Here is a 22,046-nt window from a genome sequence, read left to right on the forward strand (position 1 = left end):
ATAATATATTAATTAAAAATATTTTAATCAACAAGATAAGAGAAAATGTCAAAAATAAATCTGTGTATTTCTAACAGGAAAAAAAAATCCCGTGTTCAGAGGAGTTCTCACTGAGTAAGACCTTGGGTGATCCAGTAAAAATCAGAGCCTGGAATATTGCTGGATTGCCTACAGATACTTTCTCCGTAGACAATGGAGTGATTGTTAACAACTCCAGGCGCTGGTAAGGAAGATTAAGTGTTTATTTTTCAATTATTTTATTTGCAACTTTTTGAACGTAGAGAAAAGTTGAAGGGATTTCAGAGTAAGCACCCATATAGCTACTACCTCCTAGATCCTGCAGTTAGCATTTCATTATTCTTGTCCATCCCTCTATCCATCCATCAACTCATCCTTTTTTATGTATTTCTACATATGTTGCAGACATGGATGTACTTCCTCCCAAATACTTCAGCATGCATATCTTTAAGTTCAATTTTTTTTTTCTTTTGAGATAAAATTTACATACAATGAAATATATAAAATTTAATACAAATATACAAAAATACACAAACTTGTGAGTCCTAACAAAAGTATGCACTTGTGCAAGGGTTTGAGTCAGGGTATAACACAGTCTTTTTTGTCCCATCCCAGTAAATTCCCTCCTTCACCCCGTAGGAAATTATTATTCTGATTATTTTCCATCACAGGTTAGTTTTGCCTATTCTAGAACTTCATATAAATGGAATCATACTGTATGCCTTCTTTTGTGTAAGGGTTTTTCCACACAGCATAATCTTACTAATTTTTGTTGCTGAGTATTATTCAGTTACATGACTCTATAATTGTTTATGTATTTTCCTGTTGATGGACACTTGGGCTGTTTCCAGTTCTTAGCTATTCAATGTCTTGATTTTAGCTAGGTATTTCTACTCATTTTCATGATACTGTAACAATAATTTATGCAATTTCATGTAAATCTTTTATAGCTGCTATCATAGTGGGATAACTGTATGAGCTTTGCAGATGGTTTTTATTATCTTTTTATTTATATCACTTTTGGAAACTTGGGAAATTATTCTCATCTGAGAGATATTTTCCTGTAAATAGTTATCTAGTCATATTGCCATCTAATATAAAAGTCTTTTCTTGACCTTATGCCAAACAAACTATGATGGATAATATTGAGTTCTTATATTCATGAGATACTATTTTAAATACCTTATATCCTCACAAATTCCTATGAGTTAGTTCTTATTATTATTATTCCATTTTATAAATGAGACAGCTGAGGCCCAGAACCAATTAGTAATTTGAAATTTAGTGAGATAACTGAGCTAATAAATGGTGTAATCTGAATTTGAACCCAGGCAACTTAACTTCCAAATCCTAATTCTTACTTACTATGCTAAGTGAAATGTGGAATGGGATATCACATTTACTACCTTTAAAACTGTATTGGAAGTTTCAGTCTTCTTTTGGGATATAAGATATGGTAAAGATACAAAGAAATCTTATATTCTGAAAGTTTGAGGTATTGTTTGTTTATATTCTTTGGAAACCTTACTTTGGAAACTTTTCATGCCATGAATCCCATAACACATTGTTACTATTTTTACTTTAGACAGTAATTATAGTAGAGTGATTAAATATAAGAAAATGTCTTTTATGTTTATTTGCTTTTTTTTTCCCATTTTAGTTTGAGTTGTTTTTCTTTTTTTTTCGGTTGCACTGCATGGCTTGCAGTCACTCAGTTCCCCCAACCATGAATTGAACCTAGGTCACAGCAGTGAAACTCCCCAAGTCCTAACTACTGAACCTCCAGGAAATACCCTTAGACTTATTTATTTCTTTATGTTTCTATCTGATTTCATTTTTTTTCTGCCTGACAAATATCTTTCAACATTTTCAGTGTATAGATCCATTGCAATTAATTCAGTCAGCTTTTTTATTTCTTTATTTCATCTTCATTTTGAAAGATATTTTTTGCTGGGTTTAGAATTCTGAGTTGTCAGTTTTTAGATTCTTCTGGTTTTGCTTTTTTTCCTTTGAAGGTGTCACTCCATTGTTTTTAGACTGCGTAGTTTCTGATAAGCCTGCTCTAATTTTAGTTCCTTTTTCTGTAACTTTTTTCCTCTGACAGCCTTCAGTTTTTTTTCTTTCTGTTTTTAGTTGCCTGCAGTGTGATTGTGATGTATGAGTATATTGGAATGTGTGTGTGTTCATCTTTGTAGTTCTCCTGACTGAGGTTCTTTGAGCTTCTGAGATCTACTTCATTTTATCCCTTTTCTCTTTCTGGGAAGAAAACTTACATTTGTGAGTCTTTTTGGTATGACCCAAAACTTTCAGATGCCCTTTTCTGCTTTTAACTACTCTTTTTTTTCTTTTTGAGTTTCAGATTGGATAATCTCTATAAAACTATCTTCAAGGTCATAACTGTGTTAACTGACTGTCTCCTTAGTTGTATTAGGTCTATGCAGCCCATGAAATAAATTCTATAGAGTTTACGTATTTTTTATTTCTAGTATTTCCATTTAACTCTTCCTTGTAGTTCATCTCTGCTGATGGTTGTCTCTTGAGGCATGTCGTCCAGTTTTTTCACTGGCTCTTTTACATTTTAAACACAGTTATTTAAAAAAACTACATATCTAATATTTCCAATGATTGTGTCATCTTTGAGGCTGTTTCTGTTAGTTTCTTTTGTCTCTTGAGAATGGTTTGAGGTTTTTTCCCATGCTTATCTAAATATCTCATAATATTTGATTGAATGCAAGGTATTTTCAGTCTAGCAGTAGGAAATGAGCATTATATTAACTCCTGGAAATGGGCATGCCTCTTCTTCTGTCACTCCATTGGTACAGAGGTTTGAGTCAGTCTAACCATCAGCTGAACTAGGTTTGAACTGAGTTACACAATTTGTTGTTACTGTGGTAAAGTTCAGGGGACCAGTGGTGTCAACTTAATCTAACCATGGGTCTATGCTGAGAATGAGGGATAGCTTTCTGGAGTGTTTTTCTCAGTGTTAAGAGTTTTACCTTCAACTTTCAACTGTTCCTGAATGCTCACGACACAGACAGGGTCTCTGTCTATTTTTGTGGTTCCCCTAGGGGTAGATCGCTTTTGCTCATGTTAGGCTGTTTTGGGGGCAAAGTGAGAGTTGTCTGTTACTCTGATTTCCTATTCTTAGGAAGGCCCTGTGCATATTGGGCCTTCGGTGTAGGATATTTTCAGCCTGCTGGCCCTCTTCCCTGTGACAGCTAAGTTTGCATTCTGCCTTGGCTGATCTTGAACAGGAGTTTCACACCCCCTCCTAGAGTTAAGGGATTTCTGCTTAGTGAAGGTTGGTAAAGGTATGTTTTAGCCAAAGACATTTTTCTACCTCTCCTCCAAGGGTTGAGTTTTTCTTTTGCTCTTGCCCCAGCTACAATGTATATTTTGTCCTTACTTCTTTCAGGATTCATACCAGTGTTATTGGCTCAATATATGTACATTTCCCAGCTGGAATTTCCTGTATCATGTACATAGTATAAACTTGCCCCTTGAACCTGCATAAACTATTGACTCATGGTTATCGGTTCTCAGAGAACTTTTTCCAAGCTGAAGATGAGACAAGAATCAGAACACTTCTTTCTTGTCTCCTTATGAATAGAGTTTGATTTTTTTCCTATGATTCACAAAGACTTCTATGGGTTTAAGCTTAATACAGGGATTTCAGTTTTACTTTCCTGCTACCTATGGGTTCAAGGAGCCCTTGTTATTAGTACTTACACTCTCCCCAGGGCTAGCTGTCATTTCAGCTCACACATACAAAGATATTTTCCTGGCACCTGTGTTTTTCTTCCTTAAGTATGTATAGGTCAAATGTATGTCACCAATGTATTTTTGAAATGTCATATTTTATCCACCAGTAATTGGTAGCAGAAGGAATTCTATTGGTTACTTAGCTACTCATGCTGCTGGAACTATAGTTGATTATTAATTCTTCTTGTGCTTGCTCATAATTTCTAAAGGTTTGTCTGTTTATAATATTACACAGTGTTTGAGGGTAGTGTAGACTCTGCTATCAGGATATTTGGAGTCAAATATTTCTCTCTCATTTTCTCTCTTGAAATGAGAGTAAATAGTGCCCCATCTGTAAATGGGGATAAATAGTAGCTCCAAACTCATTGTAAATTGTAAGAAAGTGCTTGAGAAAGAAAGAAAGTGAAGTTGTTCCTACGTGTCTGACTCTTTGTGACCCCATGGGCTGTAGGTCCATGGAATTTTCCAGGCAAGAGTACTTGAGTAGGTTGCCATTTCCTTCTCCAAGGGATCTTCCTGACCCAGGGATCGAACCCAGGTCTTCCACGTTGCAGGCAGACACTTTACCATCTGAGCCACCAGGGAAGCCCAAGAAAGTGCTTAGCACGTGCTAAGTGCTCAGTAACTGTTAGTTTTTAAAAATAATTATTTTCTTCAAATACCTCATTTTAGTATCTATATCTCAGATTCTGATTTTGCTTACTTTTTAACCACAATGAAAATGCTTACTGTTTCTTCTTTATTATTGTTTACTAGTACAACACTGGCTACTTAACAGCAAAGCTATGTTTTCCCCAAAATTACTACTGCTGTTAGAAGCATAAATCAGTAATGATTTTTTCTTTAGATTGCCCTGCTTTTGGATCTCAAACATAATTGAGTATTACTCTCATACCTACAGTCAGGTACACATGGGATACAAAACCCTGCATGGCCTTGTTTTTCAGATAGAAACACAACTCAGTTTTCCAATTGTATTTGTAATACTCACATAAAATTGTATTAAGTAGGAGTTGGATTTCTTTTAGAAAACCAAGATCTCCAATTATTGCATTACTGAGAACACTGATTGATTTAGGTATTACCAAGATAAGCATTCAGTCAGGTCAGTTCAGTCACTCAGTCACGTCCGACTCTTTGCGGCCCCATGGGCTGCAGCACACCAGGCCTCGCTGTCCATCACCAACTCCCAGAGTCCACTCAAACTCATGTCCATTGAGTTGAACATAAGCATTAGAAAAACTTAATTTACAGAAATTATTACTTTTTGTAGGGGAATGAACAAATACCATATTTTTTCCAATAATAAAGTTATGTCAATGTATGGCAAAAATCACTACAATATTGTAAAGTAGTTAGCCTAATTTTAAAAAAATAAATAAATAAAATAAAAAATTTTTTTAAAAAAAAGGAGGGGAAAAAAATGTCCCTTTAAACAGGACTTTGAAAGGTACTAAAAGCATCTAGTCTAACTATTAGCAACTTTTAAACAATTGTGTGCAAAATAACTTTCTCATTTCCAGAACACTTTTCATCTGTTTGCTGTGATAGCAAAGTAACTTTTAACTGGTATCTGGACTTCTTGTGTTTTCGGTAGGATTTCAGCACAATTTGAGTGGAGAAAGAAATCAACCATACAGCTGTTGTTGAATTGTTTTGTCTTTTGGAAAGGAAAATAAAAGAAAAGAGTTATCTGGGATTAGTTGATTAAAGAACTTATTTTTAGGCTAAGGGAAAGGGGATTTTTATCCCTAGAAACTGTTGAAATAGAAGGAGAATGTCTGGGAAAGCCAAAGTAATATGAAGTAATTGAAAGCCAAAGTAATATGAAAATTCCCCTTTCTGTGTTAATATTTTTAAAAATATTTTAATGCATTGTACTGAATACAAAAGGAACCCCGGACAGTCAGTATCATCACTGAGGAAGAGGAAAGCACCTAATATATTGATTCTCTGAAACTATGAATTGTGTGTTCTTTTTTTTTTTTTTTGAATTGTATCTTCTTGAACACAAAGTCTTTTACCATACTTACATAGAAAAAATTTCCTAAATAGATCTCAAATATATACTAGACTAACCTTGGAAACTTAGTTTATGGTTCTCCTCATAACCTAAGGAAATCCGTTATAGCCCAGTAGATCTTTTATTCTAAATTCTTATCAGATACATAGGATTATTTTTCATACTATGTTAACAGATGATATGTGTTATAATTACTATGAAGACTGTGTGTTAAATTGGAAAGAGCACAGCTTATACATTCATAAGATCCTACTTCTGACATTAAACTAGTTTCTTAACCTTAAAACCTTGGGCAAAATACTTAAATTCTTCATTTCAAAAATAAATGAGAATGAAACTCCTTTTTCCATTCCCTCACAGAACTTTTGTGAAGATTTATCCTGATAATGTATGTGAAACACTTTGTATAGATTGATGGTGATGTTTATTATTTAAAATATATAATTTTAGATAAATCTCAACATCTATTTAGTCCCTTCATATTTTTTCTTATTATATTTTAGGCCTTTAATGATTGATCCCCAGGGTCAAGCCAATAAGTGGATCAAAAACTCTGAGAAAGAAAATCAGCTTAGTGTTATTAAGCTATCAGATGCAGACTATATGAGAACACTGGAAAACTGTATTCAATTTGGAACTCCACTTCTATTAGAAAATGTTGGTGAAGAACTGGATCCATCATTGGAACCTTTACTACTTAGACAAACTTTTAAACAAGGTAGAAGTCAATTGATATTAGTTGCTAGAACTGAAAGATGATTGGATTATCTTTGAGGGAAGAAAACTACTACATAATTTTAATAATTTAATAGTGCAGAAATTCTGTGTCATTGTTATGCATGAAAAGAAATTTGAACAAGTATCAGATATTCTAAAATAAATACCTTGCCTTCCTTTGATTGCCTTAGTCACTGTTATTTAGATTGTTGTTCGGTAGAGAACACACAGAAGTTGAATCCAACCTGAAATTCCTTTATCTTATGACCAAGGACCACACAAAGTCCATTACTATGAATAGTAATGGTTAATGTGGACCAGAGTTAACCTTAGGTAAACATTGTCCACCTTGTTTATCTTTCTGCTTATAAAATTTATTCTCTGTCAAACTCTAGTTTTTTAAGAGCTTTCAGTTCAGTTCGGTTCAGTTGATCAGTCGTGTCCGACTCTTTGCGACCCGGTGAATCGCAGCATGCCAGGCCTCCCTGTCCATCACCAACTCCCAGAGTTTACTCAAACCCATGTCCATCGAGTTGGTGATGCCATCCAACCATCTCATCCTTTGTTGTCCCCTTCTCCTCCTGCCCCCAATCCGTCCCAGCATCAGGGTCTTTTCCAATGAGTCAGCTCTTCACATGAGGTGGCCAAAGTATTGGAGTTTCAGCTTCTACATCAGTCCTTCCAGTGAACACCCAGGACTGATCTCCTTTAGGATGGACTGGTTGGATCTCCTAACAGTCCTAGGGACTCTCAAGAGTCTTCTCCAACAAAGAGCTTTAGTCATATATAAATAATTTTGGAACCATTATTGAAAATTAATAGAGAAAGTAAGATCAAAAGGAATCTCCATGACAACCGGAAAAAATATATTACCCCAGAATTAATGATTCATGCTGTATAATTGCTTACTTGCCTCTGTGTCTGTAACTTTTGCAACACTTGTATTCTATTTGAAATTACTTTATGATGTTTTACTTGTAACCTAGGATGGGTTTTAACAGATGGGGAAGGACTGTGTAACTTTGGCTTATTTATTATGCATTTTTCTCTGAAATACAGGTGGCATTGATTGCATCAGACTTGGTGAGGTCATTATTGAATATTCCTTTGATTTCAAGTTTTATATCACCACAAAGTTGAGAAATCCACATTATATGCCAGAGCTGGCTACAAAGGTATCTTTGCTCAATTTCATGATAACTCCAGAAGGACTTGAAGATCAATTACTTGGTATTGTTGTTGCAAAGGAGAGGTATGTATTTTCTTAGATACTTTCAGATACTCTAGAAAAGAATATTTGTAGTCCATAAAGTTGGCTTGAGGCTCAATATTCAGAAAACTAAGATCATGGCATCTGGTCTCGTCACTTCATGGCAAATAGATGGGGAGACAGTGGAAACAGTGACAGACTTTATTTTTGGGGGTTCCAAAATCACTGCGGATGTTAACTGCAGTCATGAAATTAAAAGATGCTTGCTTCTTGGAAGAAAAGTTATGACCAACCTAGACAGCATATTAAAAAGCAGAGACATTACTTTGCCAACAAAGGTCCGTCTGGTCACAGCTATGGTTTTTCCAGTAGTCATGTATGGATGTGAGAGTTGGACTATAAAGAAAGCTGAGCACCCAGGAATTGATGCTTTTGAACTATTGTGTTGGAGAAGACTCTTGAGAGTCCCTTGGACAGCAAGGAGATCCAACCAGTCCATCCTAAAGGAAATCAGTCCTGAATATTCACTAGAAGGACATGCTGAAGCTGAAACCCCAATACTTTGGCCACCTGATGTGAAGAACTGACTTCTTGGGAAAACCCTGATGCTGGGAAAGATTGAAGGCGGGAGGAGAAGGGACAACAGAGGATGAGATGGCTAGATGGCATCTCTGACTCAATGGACATGAGTTTTAGTAAACTCCAGGAGTTGGCGATGGACAGGGAGGCCTGGAGTGCTGCAGTCCATGGGGTCGCAAAGAGTTGGACATGACTGAGCGACTGAACTGAACTGAATACTTTTGTTATGTGATTATTCCGAAACCTTGTCTAAATTTTATTGTTATTGTTCATTCACTAAGTTGTGTCCCACTCTTTGTGATCCTGTGAACTGCAGCATGCCAGGCTTGCCTGTCCTTCACTGTCTCCTGAAGTTTGCTCAAGTTCATTTCCACTGAGTCAGTGATGCTATCTAATTAACTCATTCTCTGCTGTCCTCTTCTCCCTTGCCTTCAGTCTTTCCCAGCACCAGGGTCTTTTCTAATGAGTTGACTCTTCACATCTGGTGGCCAAAGTACTGGCACGTTAGCTTCAGCATCAGTCCTTCCAGTGAATATTCAGGACTGATTTCCTTTAGGATGGACTGGTTTGATCTCCTTTGTCATTATAAATTAAACAAATATAGAATTCTTTAAAACAATCGTTCTATAACAAATAAGTTATAAGCCAACCATGTTATATTGGGCTTTTAGTATGGGCAATAGGATTTAGGTGATGTGCCATGCCTTTTGACTTGTATCTGATTGTTTGAAATGAAAAATTTTGTTTCTTGAAATGTATGTTTTGGACAAAATCAGAAATGTGTTCAAAGACATATACAGAATATTAATGAAATGAGAAAATACTTAGGACAAGAATGAAAAAGCAGTATACAAAACTATATATGATAGGGATAATTTGTTTTTCAAAAGTTAATACATGAATGGATATCCATATATATGAAAAAAAGATTGAGAAATAATACACCAGAATATTAATAGTGATAATCCTTAGGAATGGTAAGGTTATGGATAACTCATTATTTTCTTTATGTATTTTTCCCATTACTAGCATGTGTTATTTTTTTTAAAATGAGAAAAAATATTATGATCCCTGGAAGGGCTACTAGTAGAGAATTGCTTCCTGGGATTTCCCTTCAAGTGGCTAAGACTATAAGCTCCCAATGCAGGCCCATCTTTTATCCTTGGTCGGGGAACTAGATCCCACATGTTGCAACTAAGATCTAGCACAGCCAAATAAATAACTATTTTTAAAAAAAGAATTGCTTCCTGAAGGAAATCTTTGACTCAACTTGAAGCTTAATATAACACTATCAAGTAGTCAATTAAATGAAATCAAATTATAAGTGAAAATAAGTACCATGAGGTACTTTAGTTATTTTCAGTATTTATCCCTCTTGCATAATATCTAAGACAGAGCCATGTCATAACATATTCTATAACATGAAATATGTTATTTGAAGTTTCTTACCGTCTTTGTTAAGGTATTAAGTGCCAGTTCTGTCTTTTACTTTGAGCCATTATGATGAGTCATCTTTTGGATGATGAGTCATCTTTTGGATGATGAGTCATCTTTTGGATGATCTTTTGGATGATGAGTCATCTTTTCTGTGTCTGCTATTATAGAAGAGATGATGAAAATGAGACTGAATATGATTAAGCCAAGGAATAGAAAGTTTCATATTCTTAGTGTCTTTTCCAGCTCTTGTTCTCACACAATGAGCTAAGCCATAAGGATAAACCTAACATGTTTTTAGACTTAACATAGTATATATTATTGCTGCATTTTACATATTTATAATTAATGCTTTTTTTGGCTTGAATTTCTCAAATTATCATTTTCATGGAAATATTTTTTCCTTAAGATAAAGAGGTTAATCACCTTAATTTGTATTATGTGTCTGCAAAATTGTTATATTTAAATGCCTACAAAATTGTGATGTCTAATATTTATATAAAATACTACAAATTTAGGTAAAATGTTTTCATCTTTTTAGACCGGAATTAGAAGAGGAACGAAATGCTTTGATTCTGCAGTCTGCAGCTAATAAGAAACAGCTGAAAGATATAGAGAAAAAAATTTTAGAAACATTATCATCTTCAGAAGGAAACATTTTAGAGGATGAAAGTGCAATTAAAATCTTAGACTCTGCTAAATTGATGTCCAATGAGATAACCAAGAAACAGCAGGTAAAAAAAGAATCCTAGAAATTTTCTTGATTCTTTGGAGTCCGGCTTGCTCCCACTTTCTGTGTAAAGTGCTGTAGTAGGCTTATGGGAAGAGGAAAATAATTCATAAAACACCACAGCACATAAACTAGTTTTAAACTCATAAGAGAATATCTCTTAGTGTTGAATCATTCAAAACCTGTTTTTTCATCTATGTGGTACCTATAAATAGAAGAAATAAATTTGGAGTGAAAAAAAGTTTTAGTATAATTTTTGTTGTTCCATAGGTAGGGTAAGCGAGTCAGGTTCATTCAAGTTTTGATTGACTCCTCACCTAAAACTTCAGTTTGAGAACTTGGCTTGCCTCTGTTCCTGGTTGGAACTTAAGATGTATGAGGTCATTGCCGGTTAATTGGACAGTAAGTGGTTCTAGGAGCTGATGAGGATGTTCTTCCAGTGTTGCCTCCTCATGTGTCTGAGAGGGAGGAGGTGTGAGAGTTGGGAGTGGCAGGGAGAGGAAGGAAGACTCACACAATAGCTTGTTGTTGCAAGTTGTTGCAATAGTTGTTGTTGCAAGTTAATCTAAGGCAGCCAAATGGTATTTTTATTTAAAAAAAATTTTTTAATGGTATTTTTACATTGTCTTAAAAAAAAAAAAATCCTAGTGTTACAGGTTAAAGGGGCCTTAGCTGTTAGTCATTTTAGCATTTCGTAGTTGAGAAAAGTAGGGCCCAGAAAAAGTATTTAAGCCCCAAGTTTACACAATGAAATGATAATACAGACTGACTTCAGTAGGCTTACTTTAATGATTTTCAGACGCTTCTATCCTCTTTGGCCCATCCAATGAACTAAACATATTTTTAGTATTGGGATAATTAAAAAATAAAAAGAATCCTAAGTAGAAATTTCACTAATTGCTCGGCGTCCTTCGGTTTGCACCCTAGTTTTGGGTAGAGGACTTCCCTTTGGGATGGGTTTAGTTTTATGTGAATGTGATGGAAATGACTCTCTTTGGGTGTACTGTTTTGCTTTGTGCTTGTGTTTTTCATTTCAAGAGAGTCAAAAAGAGTAGTGTCTTAGAGTAGCCTCTCATCTAGGGACTGTGGCTGAGATATTTGATAATGTCTGCCTTCCCAATTACCATCTATTAGAACAGAACCCATTCCTCACTTTGCTCTCACCACATGTTTTTTCAAACGGAAAGAAAAGACAGGAAGCATTTATCAGCTTATTTTCTATTAGGCTCAAAGAGGAAAGTAGATATCAATATTTATTTGTTCAAATACTTTATCTTACAAAGAGAGAGAAATTTAATCATGTCTTTTTGACTAGGTCTCGTTGTTCTTTACAAACATAATTTAGAAATCACTATATATTTTGATTCAAAACTTGCTCTGTTTCTGGCCATGACTTCTATTCCACCCACTCAATGTCAGAAAACACATCTTCACAGCAAATCTTTGCACATAGTCTAAAACCCAACTTTCTTTTTTATCCCAAACCATAAGATCAAACAAACACAAGCGAAACTTTAAGGATTTGTTCTATAGGTTTTCAGAGTTTCCCCCCACAAAAGTCATCATGACTGAAATATAGTCTGGTGGATTCTAGGAAAGTATAATATATATATAAATATTACTATATAAATATCAGGAAATTTTTACAGATAATAAATTCTCCTCAGCAAATTTCACACTTCAGTTGTTTAATATCATATGCTCACAATGTTTATTTGTTAGAAAACAACAAATTGTTTGATTTTAGGTTATTAATGATAATAAAAAATCTGTATGTGTTCATACTAAGGGTTCAAGTATATGTAAATATAATGCTATTTATAAATATACTATACAGCAAGCCTTGGAAACCTGAGTTAAATTATTATTTACTCTTTAAAAATAATAACAATATTTGCTAAATGTTTTTGCTTGTTGTTGCCATTAATGGTAAATGGTTCAGTTCAGTTCAGTTCGTTAGCTCAGTCATGTCCGGCTCTTTGCGACCCCATGGACTGCAGCATGCCATGCCTCTCTGTCCGTCGCCAACTCCCGGAGTTTACTCAAACTCATGTCCTTTGAATCGGTGATGCCATCCAGCCATCTCATCCTCTGACGTCTCCTTCTCCTCCCGCCTTCAATCTTTCCCAGCATCAGGGTCTTTTCCATGAGACAGTTCTTCCCATCAGGTGCCCAAAGTATTGGCGTTCTAGCTTCAGCATCAGTCCTTCCAATGAACACCCAGGACTGATCTCCTTTAGGATGGACTGGTTGGATCTCCTTGCAGTCCAAGGGACCCTCAAGAGTCTTCCCCAACACCACAGTTCAAAAGCATCAATTTTTCGGTGGTCAGCTTCATCTATAGTCCAACTCTCACATCCATACATGACTACTGGAAAAACCATAGCTTTGACTAGATGGACCTTTGTTGGCAAAGTAATGTCCCTGCTTTTTAATATGCTATCTAGGTTGGTCATAACTTTCCTTCCAAGGAGTGAGCATCTTTTAATTTCATGGCTGCAATCACCATCTGCAGTGATTTTGGAGCCCCAAAAAATAAAGTCAGCCAGTTTCCACTGTTTCCCCATCTATTTCCCATGAAGTGATGGGACCGGATGCCATGATCTTAGTTTTCTGAATGTTGAGTTTTAAGCCAACTTTTTCACTCTCCTCTTTCATTTTCATCAAGAGGCTCTTTAGTTCTTCTTCGCTTTCTGCCATAAGGGTGGTGTCATCTGCATATCTGAGGTTATGGATATCTCTCCCCAAAATCTTGATCCCAGCTTGTGCTTCATCCAGCCCAGCATTTCTCATGATGTACTCTGCATATAAGTTAAACAAGCAGGGTGACAGTATACAGCCTTGATGTACTCCCTTTCCTATTTGGAACTAGTCTGTTGTTCCACGTCCAGTTCTAACTGTTGCTTCCTGACCTGCATACAGATTCCTTAGGAGGCAGATCAGTCAGTCTGGTATTCCCATCTCTTTAGGAATTCTCCGCATTTTGATGTGATCCACACAATCAAAGGCTTTGGCATAGTCAATAAAGCAGATGTTTTTCTGGAACATTTTTGCTTTTTTGATGATCCAACGGATGTTTTCATTTTGATCTGTGATTCCTTTCTTTTCTAAATTCAGCTTGAGCATCTGGAAGTTCTCAATTCACATGCTGTTGAAGCCTGGCTTGGAGAATTTTGAGCATTACTTTGCTAGTGTGTGAGATGAGTGCTATTGTGCAGTAGTTTGAACATTCTTTGGCATTGCCTTTCTTTGGGATTGGAATGAAAACTGACCTTTTCCAGTTCTGTGGCCACTGCTGAGTTTTCCAAATTTGCTGGCATATTGAGTGCAGCAGTTTAACAGGACCATCTTTCAGGACTTGAAATAGCTCATCTGGAATTCCATCACCTTCACTAGCTTTGTTTGTAGTGATGCTTTCTAAGGTTCACTAGACTCCAGGATGACTGGCTCTAGGTGAGTGATCACACCATTGTGGTTATCTGGATCATGAAGTTCTTTTTTGTATAGTTCTTGCCACCTCTTCTTAGTATCTTCTGCTTCTGTTAGGTCCATCCCATTTCTGTCCTTTATTATGCCCATCTTGGCATGAAATGTCCCTTTGGTGTCTCTAATTTTCTTTTAGAGATCTCTTGTTGCTCCCATTCTATTGTTTTCCTCTATTTCTTTACACTGATCACTGCAAAGTAATCATTTTTTTGCATTGATCACTGCAAAGTAATCATTTCTTTGCATTGATCATTGCAGTGGTAAGTGTACTTAGCTGAAAAATTAAGGGTTAAATAACAGAAGATTTAAATGAGAATACTAAGATCATGCTTTCTTTTGTAAAGATGTCATTCATTTCCATTGTTGATAACTTTGTTTTACTTATAGTCAAGATGGAGCTTCAAAACTTACTTTTAATTGTAATTATACTGTAATTTGGGGAAAAGTTTACTTGTAAGGAACACAAACCCACTCAAATCAGGGATATTTTATTTTCCAAGGTGTAGGAAGTACATGTAGGCTTCAGGAATGAAGGGAATGTATTAAATTTCTATGCTCTTTGCCTCTCCTTTTCTCTAAGGTTGTGTGGTCCTCATACGTGCTTCTTTCTGCTCCATCTGGAGACTAAGTTCTTTTCCGTAAAATTTCTGTACTGTTACTTTGTAATTTTATCTTGCACATAGAAACCAACTCTGATACCATTACCTTTTAGCTCTAAGGCTGAGCACCACCTGATTTCAGTTTTTGATGCTCCTGAAGATCTAATTCTCTGGAGGGAAAATGTATTAGCTTGTATTGGGTCTGGTTCTGTCCCTACCACCTGATTGACTCAGCTGAAAACAGGATCATTCAGTATAAACATGGCTACATAGGCAACTTATTCAGCAGAGTCTGTGGATAGCATGTTCAAAGAAAGGAGAGTGGGTTGGAAAAGCGCTCTATATGTTTTTCCTATAGAATATCAACCTATCATACTGAGTTGTCATTGGAATGACGATTGACTTGAAGAATTTTTTTTTTCTTTTGGAGGTTGAATATCTATCTATACCCCATTAGAAAAAGTTAAAATTATGAGAAGCTCGCTGATAAAAAAGGTGTTCTTAATGTAACAAGAACAACAAATAAACAGCCAACAAATACTTCCGAATTCCTGCTTTGCTAGACTTTGTGCTGGGTTCTGGCAACATGTTGGTGCCTTACATACTTTCTCTCTCTCCTTCTCCCTCTGTCTCTGACCTATTAAAATAAAAGAGGGTGTTCAGTCACTAAGTCATGTTGGACTCTTTGCAACACATAGACTGTAACACACCATGCTTCCCTGTCCTTCCCTATCTCCCTGAGTTTGCTCAAACTCATGTCCATTAAGTTGGCGATGCCATTCAACCATCTCATCCTCTGTCACCCTCTTCTTCTCCCGTCCTCAATCTTTCACAGCATCAGGGTCTTTCCTAATGAGTCAGCTCTTTGCATCAAATGGCCTAAGCACTGGTGCTTTAGCTTCAGCAACAGTCCTTCCAAAGATTCAGGGTTGATTTCCTTTAGGATTGACAGGTTTTATCTCCTAACTGTCCAAGGGACTCTCAAGAATCTTCTCCAACAATTTGAAAGCATCAGTCCTTCGGCACTCAGCCTTCTTTATGGTCCACCTCTGCCACCCCTATGTGACTACTAGAAAAATCATAGCTTTGACTATACAGAAGTTTGTTGGCAAAGTGATGTCTCTGCTTTATAGTATGCTGTCTAGATTTGAAAGAGGGTGAGTGACAATAGTAGATACATGTCAGATTGAGGCAAAGAATAAGCAAAGATTGACAGCTTTGTCTTCCTCAAATAAGAAAGAGATAATAGATGGGTAGTTACACCTTTGATCTGTAAAGATATTTTTCTATCTTTTACCTTCCTTCTTTCCTCTCTGTCTTTGTTCTCCTCCCTCTCTCCCTAGTTCCTTACTTCTTTTCTTTCCCTTTCTTTATAGATGTTAGCATAATAAAGCCCTTTCATGTGATCCATGCCCCTATAATTTTGTCATTAACTTAGGGGATATTTTTAATATAAATTTCACTGTATGAAAAATACATAATTAAAACACATGTCCTATTTCTTCATCTTGAATTTTCTCTTCTTGCAGATTGCAGAAAAAACAGAACTCAAAATAGCAGAGTCTCGAGAAGGTTATAGACCCATTGCTAAACATTCATCAGTGTTATTCTTTAGCATTGCAGATCTGGCTAATATTGACCCCATGTACCAGTACTCTCTCATCTGGTTTGTGAACCTTTATATCAACTCTATTCATGACAGGTAAATATTCTCTAGCGTCATTCATTCTCCTTAGGTTGTATTTTCACCATCTTTTCCATTTAAAATAAATAACTTTTCTTATTATTTATATAATACATATTCATTGTTGATCATTACAAAATATGGGAAAGTGAAGAAATGAAGGAAGAAGTGATGGAAAGAAAGAAGGAAGGATGGGGAGGAAAGGAGGAAGGGAGGGAGGAAGGAAGGGAGGAAGGAAGGAAAGAAGGAGAAAGCAAGCAAGCAGATCTCTCTTCTAAGTTTTATTTCACTCCTACTCGAGATTTAAGCATAGAGGGATTGGCTTTAGTCCTTTCCTCACCTTTCTTTTAATTATTTTGCTAAGGCAATAACCTATCTTTGCTAGCAACTCCAGTTTATCTTCCTCCAGCCTTGAGGTCCCTAAGAAGTTTCAGCTCCACATTTCTAATCATTTGCTAGATGTTTTCACTTTAACCAATTAATGAATGTACACAGATCTTGGAATTAGACTGGAGTAAGGGATTAAATTTCAGTTCTGCCACATAATAGCTACATGAATACAGGCAAGACAGTTAACTTTTCTCTAATTTCCTCAATTTTCCTTATCTGTAAAATAGGGATAATAATAGTACTTACCTTTAAGAATTGTTTTGAGAATTAAAAGATAATATTTGTGAAGTATTTTTAACAATGTCTGGTATTTTCTGTAATTGCTTCAATTTTCCTTATCTGTAAAATAGGGATAATAGTACCTACCTTTAAGAATTGTTTTGAGAATTAAAAGATAATATTTATAAAGTATTTTTAACAATGTCTGGTATTAAGTAACTTGTTAAGTAGAAGAAAAATATGATTTGAGCCTAGCATATGTGTTCTACATGGGATCTTGGTAGAACAGTCTTTCCTGAGTGATTGAAATCCCTAAGCTTTCCCAGCTGGGATTTGGAATTTGAGTTAACTCACCCTACATGATGGAGGATATTCAAGCTGAAGAATTGACGTAAATGTCAATAGCAAGTTGGTGAGGATGTGAAGTCATCAGAACCCTCATGTAAATAAAGTGCATCCACTTTGGAAACATTTTTAGAAGTGTATATATCTGAATTTACTGTGCTGTACATCAACTATACCTCAGTTAGAAAAACAACAATGCTGCAATATATGTAGGGGCACACATATCTTTTGAGTTTGTGTTTTTTGGAGTTTTTTAGGAGTAAATACTCAGAAGTGGAATTGCTGGATTGTATGGTAGTTTTATTTTTAATTTTTTTGAGAAACCTCTGTACTGTTTTTCATAATGGCTGTACCAATTTACATTTCCACCAATAGTGCATGAGGGTTCCCTTCCAATGATAACACCTTCTATAACTATAGTAGAGTATCACAACCAGAAAATTTACATTGGTACAATCCAGAGAGCTTATTCAGATTTCACCATTTTTTGATATGCACTCATGTGTATGTATGCGTGTGTGTGTAGTTTCATGTTTTTAACAGTGGTTATTTTGATAAAATAAAACTTGTATGTTAATTCATGTGCAACTTATTTTTTCTTAGCTTTACTTGACTCAATGTTTTTCCTTTTTTTTAACCTTTCAGTAACAAATCCAAAATTTTGGAAAAGCGCCTGAGATATTTAAATGACCACTTTACATACAACTTATATTGTAATATATGCCGATCACTATTTGAGAAGGACAAGCTATTGTTTTCGTTTTTATTGTGTGCCAATCTTCTTTTGTAAGTTACTTGCTTTTTCTTTATTTTAAAAACCTACCTGGAAAACCTAATCAGTGGCTTCTCACATAAGGATATCATGTTTTTTTTACTCTGTTTTTCAGTCATGAATTTAGTTGTTCATTTCTCTCTAGCAGTGTTGGTGTTTTTATGTTCGACTTTTAAAATTTGGGTTATACAAAAGAACTCAAAAAATGTTCAACAGTCTAGTAAATTCCTAAAAAGCAAAAATCTGTTTAACTACCATTCATATCAAGAAATAGTTTTTTTCAGGGAATTCCCCAGCGTTCCAGTGGTTAGGACTTGGCACTTTCACTGCTGGTCCCGGTCAGAGAACTAAGATACCACCGTGTGGTGTGTGGCATGGCCAAAAGAAAAAACAATAGGGTTTTTAGATTGACTTCTTTCACTTAATATGCACTTAAGGTTCTCTGTGTCTTTTGATGGCTTGATGATTCATTTCTTTTTAGCACTGAGTAACATTTCATTGCCTGCATATACTACGGTTTATCTGTTCACCTACTGAAGGACATCTTGGTTGCTTACAGGTTTTGAAAAGTATGAATAAAACTGCTGGAACCATTTGTGTGCAGGTGTTTGGATACATGTATGTTTTAGCTTATTTAGTTAAATACTAAGTGTGATTGCTGGATTGTGAATAAGCGTATTAAGGTTTTTAAAATTATTTCATTGAAGGATAGTTGTTTTACAGACTTTTGTTGTTTTCTGTCAAACATCAGTATGAATCAGCCATAAGTACACATATGTCTCCCCCTTCTTGAACCTCCCTCCTCTCTCTCTCCCCATCCCAGCCCTCTAGGACGATACAGAGCCCCTGTTTGAGTTCCGTGAGTGTGGAGAGAGTAACGTGGAAACTTATATTACCATATGTAAAACAGATGGCCGATGGGAATTTGCTGTATTTAGTTTTGTAAGAGACTGTCTTCCAAGATATTCCACGTGGCATCTCAGCTTTTTAGGAATCTTGGCTTTGGATGTTGATACTGACCCACATACTGAAAGAAGCAGGAACTCAGAAGCCAGCACATATTGAGCAGAATAAAGTGCTAGAGGAGTAATTTACTTTCTTACTTATGGGACCATTAAATTATTAAAAGATTTTCCTTCTTGATTCATATTTTCTCTGTGAAAATTACTTTGAAAATGGATCCTAAGTGGAAGTTTAAGCCCATTTTACATAACAGGTCCCAGAAGAGACCCAACAAGCGTATAGTGTACATCTCGTAATCCTTTGCTTTCTATCAGCAGTGAATGAGATTTCCTGTTGCTTCACAACCTTGCTAGCATTTGGTCTTGTCAGTGTTCTGGATTTCACCATTCTAATAGACGTGGAGTGTTGTCTTGTTTTAAATTTCAGTTCACTAATGATATATGATGATGAAGTTTGCTTACTTGCTATCTTTATATCTTTTTGGTGTCTGTACGGGCTTTTGTCCATTTATTAATCAGTTTGACTGTTCATTTTTTATTGTTGAGTTGGATGACAGTCCTTTATCAGATACATCTTTGGGAAGTATTTTCTCCCAGCGTGTGGCTTGCTTTCTCATTCTTTTGACAGTGTCTTTCGCAGAGCAAATGTTGTAAAATTTAATGAAGCCCATCTTATCAATCCTTTCTTTCATGGATCATGCCTTTTGTATTGTATCTAGAAAATTATTGCCATACCTAAAGCCTCCTAGATTTTTTCCTATGTTCTAGGAATTTCATAGGTTTGCATTTTACATTTAGGTCTATGATCCATTTCAAATAAATTTTTGTGAAGCATATGTGTATATCTTTATCTACATAATTTGTATATGTTTTTCTTATTTTCCTTTCTTACACAAAGGGAATACACTGTTAATCACTGTTAATGTTCTTTTGCACCTTTATCTATTAATATAAATGGAAGTTACTCAATAGAGATACCCTTTTGTTTTTTCAGTTTTATTAGATATTATTGACATATCATGCAGTCTCGCCATTGTAAGAATACAGTTAGATGATTTTTTGTACACTTATACAATTGTGCAACCATCACCAAAATCCAGTTTTAGGATACTTCTATCATCCCCAGAAGCTTCCTTGTGGCAGTTTAGTCAATTCTTGCTCCTACTACCAGCCCCAGTAACACTCATCTGCTTTCTGTCTCCATGGTTATGCCTATTCCAGAAATTTTATGAATGAGACATTAGATGGTCCAGAATATGATCTGTCTTTGTAAATGTTCTATGTGCTCTTGAAAAGACTGTGCAATTTTGCTGTTCTTGGGTGGAATGTTCTAAAAAAAGTCAAGAAGGTTAAGGTGGTCCATATATCTTCTATATTCTTATTGCTTTTCTGTTCGTTCAATTATTGAGGGAGATTTGGAATCTCTGCAGAGATTTCTCCTGTCGTTCCATCAATACTACTTTGTGTTTTGATGTTTTGTTAGTAGATGTGTAAATAATTAGGACTGTTAGGTTCATCTGATAAATCGATTTGACCTTTTAAAACCCCTGGTGATACCATTGCTCTGAAATCTACTTTGTATGATATTATTGTAGCCCCTCCAGCTTTCTTTTGAGTACTGTTAGCATCGTATATATTTTTCCATACTTTTACTTTTAACCTATTTGTTTTATATTTAAACTGTATTTGTAGATAGCATGTAGTTGGGGCTTACTTGTTTTTTCCAATCTGATAATCACTACCTTTAATAAAATCGTTTATAGACTATTTATATTCAGTGAGATATTAGAGTTATATTTAAATCTACCATCCTATGATTTTATTTTCTGATTTGCTGATCTGTTCTTTATTCCTTTTCCTCATTTTCTGTTTTTCTTTGAGTATTTTTGTGGTTCCAATTTATCTCCTTTGTTCATTTATTAGCTATAATTTTATGTTTTATTATTTTAGTGATTTGTTAGGGTCACAGTATATCTTTTGATCTGCATATATATATGACAGGTATGAGGTAAAAGGTATAAGGGGAGAGAGAAAAGTATATATATATTTATGTGTGTATACATATATATATTATGTATATATAAAAGACCTTGGAACAATATACTTTCATCTCTCCCTTATAGCTTTTGTTTTATTGTTTTATATTTCACTTGTACATATGTTATAAAGTCTGCAGCACATTGCTCTTTTGATCTAAATAGTCAATTATTTTTTAAAGAGACAAATTATAGGAAAATACCTTTTATCTTTATCTACTAGTTAACCATTCCTGATGCTCTTTATTCTTTTTTGTTGATTCAAATTTGCGTCTCCTTGAAGCTTCCTTTAGCATTTCATATAGTTTAAGTCTTCTCGTAATGGATATTTTCAGTTTTTATAAACCTGAGAAAAATTCAGTGAATTTTTCTTTCAGATTTTAATTCTTTATCTCTGGAAGTTTCATTGATTGTTTTCTTTATATTGCCCACTTCTCTCTTCATCATGTTCATGTTTCACTTTCACTCCTTCAGCGTATTTATAATAGCTCTTTTAACATTCTTGCCTGCTTGTTATATCATCTCTACCACTTCTATGTCTGTATCTACATACTGATTTTTCTCCTGGTTATGGATGCTGTGAGTTTTACTTTGATAAATGCTGTTTTTTGTTTTTTTTTTTAATTTCTTTAAGAGCTCTAGACTTTGCTCTAGACTTTACTTTGCATATACTTAAATTATACTGAATCGTTTGACTTTTTCAAGCCCCCCCCCTTTTTTTTACACTTTCTTACAGCAGTTTTAGAATAGACTTTATCCTACAGCTAGGTTAGCTTCACTACTAAAGTATAATCCCGCCAGTGTCACCACTGAATTGTCCTGGTGTTCAATCAAGTTTCAAGTCTAGTTGGCAATAACTCATATCTTAAGTCCTGTGTGAGTTTTGATAGCTACTTACTTTACAGCTCCTTAGATATTCTTTGCCTGGGTTCATGGAGTTTTACCGTCCACATACATAACTTGGCATTTAATGAAAGAATCAAGAGGATATGTATGCAGATTTCCGGAGTTTCTTTTCCATGAATCTCCCTCCCTCTGGTACTCTGCCCACAAATTCCAGTTCACCTCAGCCTTCCTTAA

The 22,046-nt window shown here is 35.3% G+C and overlaps 1 protein-coding gene across 1 annotated transcript in view; it reads left to right on the plus strand.

Moving 5' to 3' along the window:
• The window catches only part of DNAH12 (dynein axonemal heavy chain 12), a 177,326-nt gene that overhangs the window by 131,834 nt on the left and 23,446 nt on the right, over positions 1–22,046 (plus strand). Inside the window, exons 54-59 of the mRNA XM_065935328.1 lie at positions 78–223; positions 6,307–6,521; positions 7,580–7,772; positions 10,285–10,477; positions 16,088–16,260; positions 17,842–17,982. Of these exons, the coding sequence (XP_065791400.1) occupies positions 78–223; positions 6,307–6,521; positions 7,580–7,772; positions 10,285–10,477; positions 16,088–16,260; positions 17,842–17,982 (1,061 nt within the window). The remainder of the gene's footprint in view (positions 1–77; positions 224–6,306; positions 6,522–7,579; positions 7,773–10,284; positions 10,478–16,087; positions 16,261–17,841; positions 17,983–22,046) is intronic.

This window comes from Muntiacus reevesi, chromosome 4, assembly GCF_963930625.1.
Source record: "Muntiacus reevesi chromosome 4, mMunRee1.1, whole genome shotgun sequence".
Taxonomy (NCBI): domain Eukaryota; kingdom Metazoa; phylum Chordata; class Mammalia; order Artiodactyla; family Cervidae; genus Muntiacus; species Muntiacus reevesi.